The 8,166-nt window shown below is 37.7% G+C and overlaps 1 protein-coding gene across 1 annotated transcript in view; it reads right to left on the reverse strand.

The window, feature by feature from the left end:
• Positions 1 to 3,202: 3,202 nt before the first annotated feature.
• Positions 3,203 to 8,166, reverse strand: part of lhfpl3 (LHFPL tetraspan subfamily member 3) — a 44,519-nt gene continuing 39,555 nt past the window's right edge. The window contains exons 3-4 of the mRNA XM_044344066.1: positions 6,821 to 6,888; positions 3,203 to 4,973 (exon numbers count right to left, since the gene is read on the reverse strand). Of these exons, the coding sequence (XP_044200001.1) occupies positions 6,866 to 6,888 (23 nt within the window). The 3' untranslated portion in view covers positions 3,203 to 4,973; positions 6,821 to 6,865. The remainder of the gene's footprint in view (positions 4,974 to 6,820; positions 6,889 to 8,166) is intronic.

Genomic DNA, 8,166 nt, shown 5'->3' on the forward strand with positions numbered 1-8,166 from the left:
TGTGAGAGAGACGAAGGGAAACATTCAAGGCTGCTGCTGAGATATACCCTTTGAGAGATGATCAAGGCCGATTCTGTTTGGGAACTGCAAATTTGTAGTGCTGCACACGTTTGTTGGACAGTGCTGTTAATAACTCTGCTGATAAAACGTTGACCCTGAGAAAAGTGCTTCAATGCATAAAATAAAGCTGAAGGATACAGAAAAGTAAAGGCAATATAAACAAGAAGAATAGGGGCAGTACAAAGAGTTTTAATAACACAGCTGACGGTTAAAGCTGGAAAAACCTGCTTTAGTAATTTATAAAATCACATAAACGCTTCACATAAAGTCAAGGTCTGAGCTTCAAGTAGCCATATTTGTAGTTGATGTTTAGCCTTGTGAGAGATCTGTAATTGTATTTTCTTGAGTAATTTGCAGATATTTAATGGTTGATTTTTAAGGACATTTTTAACTTTTCAGTGTGTAATTTTGTGTAAAACTACATATTAACATATTAGATTGTTTCTTAAAAACTATATAATGAGCACATTTCCCATCTACTACCAAATCACATAAACCTTTCAAAGAAATGTCCTAAAAAATTAACAGTTACACAGCAGCTACTTTTAGGAAATTATTGAAAAAACCTAAATTGCTAATATATCATCTGATACACAAAACTACACACTGAAAACTAAGTATTTTGTCTGTTAAAGAATTGTTGAGTCTAATTAAGTTTTTTTTGCAATTTAACTACATATGAGCCCCATTTATAATGAGCAATGACCAACTTAACACTTTGATCAGTTTTTTTTATAATTTTGTACCAAAGTGCACCACCATCTCTGTAAAATATCCTAAAAAAAAAAAAACCCTGCAAATTACTGAAAACATTTTTAGGAAATTAGTATAAAATTAAGGGACGTGTAAAATAGCGTGTCATCTTAAATGATGAAAACTAAGTTCAACAACATAGTGCTTTTTCTCTCGGAGTCTGGCCACAAGTAGCACTCAGATCCTTCACTCAGGAAGAAAGTACTCTATTACAAGTAAAAGCCTGCAAATCTAAAGGTAATATCAGCAAAAAACTGTACACACTAAGTATCAAAAGTAAAAGTACTCATGCAGAACGGCCCATTTCAAAGTTATATTATTATGTTTTGAGGTTATTAGTTATGCATTAATATGTTGAAGCTGTCAAGATGGAACAAAATTGAACTACTTTATACACTGTTGGGTAGTTAAAGCTATAACAGTACATCATATTAGTTAATATTTGTTGTATGTAAAATGACATATAAATGTAGTGAAGTAAGGACAATATTTCCCTCTGAAATGCAGTTCTTTACAATTATACTTGAGTTAAATGACAGAAAACCTCTCGACTTTTTCTCCGGCGCCTCGGAGGATCTAAAAACAAAATTAGGAGCAAAGTTGTCTCCTAATTTAAAATCCATCACTTGCGTTTTCTGGTGTATAATGAGCATTACAGCCTCACGGGGCCGCTAGAATAGCGATAAGCTTTTAGTCTCGTTTAAACAAAATGACTAATTGAAGCCTTGTAAGCTCATCTAACACACACTGTAATTTCTCTCGTTAGAGGAGCGCAGCCCCCCTGTAGGCCGTTAGGATTCATGCGAGCAGATGGCCTTGCATATCTCTGCCTTTTGATCCCGGAGCCTCTGTGCATGTCAGAGCTGATATTTTCCATCTCGGGCCGGCGTTGGCGAGTCCACTGGGTCCTTAAATGATCACGATGCCGCTTCTGCCCTTCAGTGTGTTTCGTAACGAGCATCACAACCTCCGCTCACCTTCTGAATTTAACCTGGAGTGAGATGATCTCCCTTCAGCCCTCTCTCTAACTGTGAGTAGTTCTTGAATTATTTTCTAAAACAGTAATGTTTGGTACACGTTTTCTGACATCACAGCTTCAGTTTATGGTAAGAGATCAAGCTGATTGCCCAAAACCCATCATGAACCTATCCTGTACCCTTTTAAATATACATTTCTCATGATTTTGCAGAATAAATTCTTCCTAATACAGGAAAACTACAACTTACTCTGTTAACTGAAGATAACAGTCACTTCAGCTGAGAAAGCATCAAGGTTAAACGTCCTTTACTGGCTGTTTTTGAATGAGTTGCATTGTCAACACTTAAAGCTCTTACTCTACAGTATATCAGCACATTCATCTATACTACAGTTCATCTTATTTTGAAAGGAACGAAGAAGAAAGAGTGGAAGAAAAATAACAACTGCTGCGCCTCATCCTCATTAAAACTTTCATCTCTTAATGCCTCTCGGTGAAAATGCATTAGAGTATTGACCACGCTGAAATAATGCTGTGTAAGTTAATGGCCAAAAGTATCTGGACAAGCAAACATCACACCCAGATGTGGTTTTTGAGCATCTCCTGCCAAAAACCATGAGCTTAATCTACTGCCGTAATGTCTCTCACTCTTCTGGGAAGGCTCTCCGCAACCTCAAGTTCTTTCACACCAAACTCAGAAAAGCAAACTCTGTAGACAGCAAAGAGCCTTCCTCAAATTGTCGCCACAAAAAACAGAACATCAGCTTTAGAGTTACTAAGCATCAGTCTCTCTTAAAAGATAAATACCCGACGATGAGTGAAAAACCCAGAAAGTTGTGTAACAAAACCAGTAGCTGGAGGCCACCTGGAGAGGAAATTGAGTTGCAAACTTGGGAAAAGGGGTTAAAATTCTCTTTTTATCCTTCAGTGGACAGATTTCTTTTCCACATCCAAACAAGAGTCTTTGAGGATTCTGGAAATACCTTCAGAACAGTGGTAGGTCAGGCATAAGCGACTGACTTAAGAGGTTCCTAACATTTTTCGTTTGTTTACAATGTCTATGAGTCACGAGCAGTTTAACCAAAGTGGTTTTCCCCCTCTAAAATGTTTTCTTTTTAATGGTTTTGGAGGCCTGGAAGGCGTAATCAGTCTGTGATTTCACAAGAAAGAAAGAGGTATTTGAGAAAAGTTGGGAAAACATCACCCTATGACCCCGTAGATTTCTTTTTTACGAACCAGCTGAGGTTTCCCAACAGCCAGTTTGGGAACCACTGGTTTAAAATACCATTTCATGCTGCAGCGTTAAGATTTCCCTTTAATTGAAACTGTAGCTGTGAAACTGCCCTAGACCCAAAAGTAGAACAGTATGTGCACATACTATCATTTTAGCCCTTTAAACAGAAAAAAAAGTGATGTTTTTCATTTCTTTATTTTATCTCACATGTTTCAGAGTCAAACTTTCATTTTTCTGTCTTTCCATGTTGCTCATTTGGACACACTCTTACAGAAAAGGGTTCAACATTTTTGTCCTTGTCTGGTCATGAGTTTAAGAGAGGAGGGAAGGGCGGGGGGGAGGGGGGGGATCATACCCACACCTTTGGGGGGAAAAAGGAATGTGACTGATGGAAAGTACATTGAGTCCTTGTTATGTTATCTTTTTGGAGTTGTGTTTGATACTCAGTAAGACAAACACCTCTGGACTCCTTCGGGCTCGACACGATAACACTTTAAAGTAAGAAGAGGCACGTTCACAAGGACGTTGTCGCCGTGTGACACTTAATCCTACTTTGTGTGCCAAGAAATAGCCATAGCCCCATATAAAACGGTGAATTTCCAATTTTTTACACTTCAGTTTTAGCGCAGGTTAAACAAACCAGATGTTAATTAGTGGGTTTTAGAGGTGCTGGTCGGTGGATTTTGTTTACCTGTTCCCAGTATATTTTCTAAGATAATGAACTGCTGGCTAACAGACAGAAATGAGAGTAGTATGGATCTTATTTCACCGCCAGAAGGTGAGTACGCATATTTCTCCCATGATGTCGAAGTTTTGCTTTAAAGTTGTTGAAATGTATACATCAAATTTTAATGTAACTTTGACTCATCATCATTCCTTATCTGTGTTATTCCTTTTTTTTGTATAGCTGGGAAAGAGAGAAGAATGACAGAAAACAGCCACCAGAGGGTAAAACTCATCCAGCCGCAGCTTATAACCCAGCACAGTCATCCTTTAGTACTCCACAATACTGCTAGATTACAAGATACTGTATGGCACACACCAATAATGGACCAATAGCTTGAACATTTCAAAGTGCACATTTCAAAGTCATGACAAAAGTACAGGGACGTAATCATCAACATATAGCTATACACAGATACAGACTTGGTACATTTTCGCCTATTTAGTGCTTTTTATTTTTAGTTGTCACCAGCAGAACCTCTATTTTTACTACCTCTGATACTATCACATCAAACATTTAATTATAACAAAACAGTTTTCTGTTTGTATATCCAGCATGTTGGTTTCGAAAAGGTCACAACCTGTAATTTTCTCAGTCTCTCCACTCACCTTCAAATCAGTTCAAAGTCACATAACGTCAAAGCCGAACTCCTGTGCAGGGAGTTTGTTATACTACGCCGCTGACTTGATAAGAAAGACGATCTGACAGCTTTGACCTCAAGTCTGTTAAGTCCTTATTTGTGTCGGTCAAAGTCTGGTTAATTTGTTGTGATTTAATTCGATTTGATCGGCTGCCACTCCTTGGTGTTTGTCCAACAAGTGTCCTGGAGCTGATTTACCACAGTCTTCTTCTCTGCACACCAGCGGCACCGTCCTCACATCCAACACGGAGAACGTTTCAGCTTCAACAACTCGAGGGGTGGGGGGGCGAGGGGGATGAGATGACGCAGTGACGAAACCAACACAGGAAAACTCTTGACAAAGTCTGTTTTTGAGAATTCGTTCTGCAGAAATAAGCAGTCTGGGATGAATGAGAAGGGTAATTTTACAGAGGGGCGTCCTGGTCTCCGCAAAAACAAGGTTGTGTGGCCTCTTCCAGACCTCCTTTTTTTTTCTTTTTCTTTGATCTGTTCTTTCCCCACACATCAGCATCTGCATCCCAGCCGCAAGCTGGACCAGGAGAGGGAAGCTGGATCCTCAAGTAACATCACGTCAAGGCAGCGAGACCTGCAAGGCAAGAACAAAAATACTGTAAAAATCTGTTTTTAATGTAGTTTAGAATAGTGAAGAGTAAATACAGAGCTGTTATTCCCTCCAGTTTGCACTTCGTATAATTGATTAAACTTAGTAAATAGCCTCAAACTTCTTTGCTTTCCATTTTTGCAATTCTTGTTGTGTTTTTTCTTTCTATCTGTGTTTTTAATTTTAAGTTTTCTGCAGAAATTTTAAAGTAGGTGAAGGCTCCGTGGAGTATTCCTCTCCCACATCCTCCATTTATTATAAAAATCAACTTCTGCACTTAAATTAAACACACACTTATGCTTTTATTAAACATTCACTCACTGCAAAAGCATCTCTAGCAATATTTAGAGGAAAACGTTGACCTTGTTCTTCTAATCGTTGGATTCAGATTCATTAATACGGCATCAGCTGCATTAATGAAGACCAATACAGATATATTAACGTTACGGAAGGCGCCTGTAGATACAGAACAAGCTTTGATATGCTAAATCTGCCACCATTATGTGTGATTATAATTACCATGGTGATTATTACTGCTATTTATTTTGAATATATTAAATTACTCGTTGATTCATGTAAAACTAGTAAAATGAAATGAAAAATATTACATTAAACATATCATATCTGCACTAACCAATAAAATTAATCAATGAGAAAGACTCATTACAAACTCAGAGATCCCAAAGTTTAACAGAGATATCAAATATATCTGAATTTTGGGGATATTGGCGTAAAAAGATAATTTACAATATTTCCATTTGATGCAATGGTTCAGCAACAGTAACTGTTAAACAGAAATTACACATGACAGGCTTTATTCTGGCTTGATTCTGATGTACTTGACTTAATATATTTAAATTAGGCCCTTTATGGTAAAAAAATATATAATAACATTTCAATAACGTAAGAGGATTTAGCAAATCTCCACCAGGATTATTTTCCTGGGAGTGTGGTTGGATTTGAAATAGCATTTAAATCATCATAAAACGAGATGAGATTTACAAAAAAAATATCATTTAACAATTAAAATGTGGGGGGAAAAATGAGAAAATGTCAGGTTTTGATGGAAAGTCAAAAGGTTTTGGAGGAATTTGGATTCTTGACATCAGTATTCATAAAATTGTGGCTACAGACCTGGTTGGAACAAGCCGATATTGTTAAAAAAAGACGACTTTTCCAACCTTAAAGTGACTTTATGGGAAATAAAAAGGGAAAACTGGATATTAAAGTGTGTTGTAACAGGAAAAACCTTAATAAAATGCACGATTGTTAGTACTTGTGGTAGCAGTAGCATCCGAAATCAAAAGCAAGACTCTTTCTGAACAACAGCTGCTGTTGCTCTTTGAATTTTCCTACAATTCCCAAAATTCCCTTCAGTCAGCTGCTTTAAAGACACCATCACTCGCTTTGACCTAGTGGAGCAGGTGGGGTCTGACCACAAGTATAAAAATAATCACTCAGTAAGACCAGTTACACAACAATATCTATTTAAAGTTTGCTATCGTTAGCTAACATTAGCTGTCATAAGCTACCGGTCATATCAGACCAAGTAAGGCTTTAACCACAAAACCCCTGCGTGTACGTAAACGAGTGACAATTTGTTTTATTGTTTATGAATTAAACTTTCAATTTGTAAGAAGAACAAGGTCAATTTACATGCTTTAAAGGATAATCTGATAATATATATATTTTTTAAAATCTGGGATAAAGTGGGTTGTAATGGTGGGAAAACACATGATTCAGTCTACAGTAGTGCAGTAATAGCATCAAATTAAAGATTGATGTCAATAATTTCTCACATTTGCTACAATACACTCTTATAAGATCCTTACCTGTGTGTGTGTGTGTGTGTGTGACTGCTTTACTGTTACCACACATTATATGGCATTATTACCCGTCTCTGTGGGGAGAAAAGAAGGAGAAAGAAAACCGTTAAGTGTAGAAAAGGATTATGTACTATTATTAACCAGCAGGTGGCAGTATTACATAAAACTAATAGTCTTCTCCTTTAAAGGAACAACAGCTGCAAATTAAACCATCTCCCCCCCCCCACTTCCCCTCCCCTTTTTTTTTGATGTTTGAGGATTCTCACTCGGACAGGTGTCACTATCCATCCTGCTGAGTGACGGGACAAGAAAGCATCTCATTAAACTGCATGTGGAGTTTGATAAATCCCCTGATTTTCACTTTCAATCTCATGTTTCATATTTCATCTGCCTCCCTCTCTCTCTCTCTCTCTCTCTCTCTCTTTGTCCATGTCTTGTCCTCCCTTCTCCGGTCCCTCAGTTGATAATGGCTTCTTCCTCCCAGTCACTTTGCTTATACGAGCTAACAGGCGACTGTGTCCCGGCTGATAGGGTGGCTGTGATTCATTTAGACAGGCTGGCAGCAAGCTGTGTAAACAGCCATTAGTAATTCATGACTCTGTCCAGCATCCCCCCGGGCTTCAATTAACCCCTTTGCTTTTGGTGCATCCTTTCTCTCTCTCTCTCTCTCTCTCTCTCTCCTGTCACCCATCTTTCTCTCTGTGTCCCTCTTCGCTCATTTCCTTTCATCTCCACCCTCCTCCTCTTCATCTATATTCTCTCCCTCTCTCCTTCCTGCAACCTAGCCGTTTAAATCATTCTCTTTGGGGTCCGAGTGCAGTTGTCATCTCTCCCAATCAAAAATAAATAAAAATTAAAAAAAAAAAAAAAATCACTAACCGAAACCAGCAAAAAGCAAGCGGAGCAGGTGGTGTATAACATCCATCTAATGTATGCAAAGTAATAACTTGTGCATATGAAATTATGCAAAGGAATCTTGAAGGACACAAGGTATGTTTTTTTTTTTTTTTTTTTAAATTTTCAAGCTGCTGGTGGGATGTGTGATGTCTGCTGCCTCATTATTGTTATCAAGCTTTAACGAAAAGGCCAATTAAGCGCATAAACGTAGCAAAAAGTTGTGGACTCAAGTCACAAATTTGATTTTTGACAAAACAAAAATAAATAAAAAAAATTAAAAAACACTTGTAAATCACTTTGACTTTACTTGGACTTGAGCCACTTGACTTCAAATACTTACAGTGTATTACACTCCGCAGCCAAAAGTGGAATCAAATCTTGGCTGGACAAGCAGCGTATTCAGAGACAGAGCAGACATTCAGGCTGGTGTTCAAATTGATTTTTTAATAAGTTCT

This window comes from Thunnus albacares, chromosome 23, assembly GCF_914725855.1.
Source record: "Thunnus albacares chromosome 23, fThuAlb1.1, whole genome shotgun sequence".
NCBI classification, from domain to species: domain Eukaryota; kingdom Metazoa; phylum Chordata; class Actinopteri; order Scombriformes; family Scombridae; genus Thunnus; species Thunnus albacares.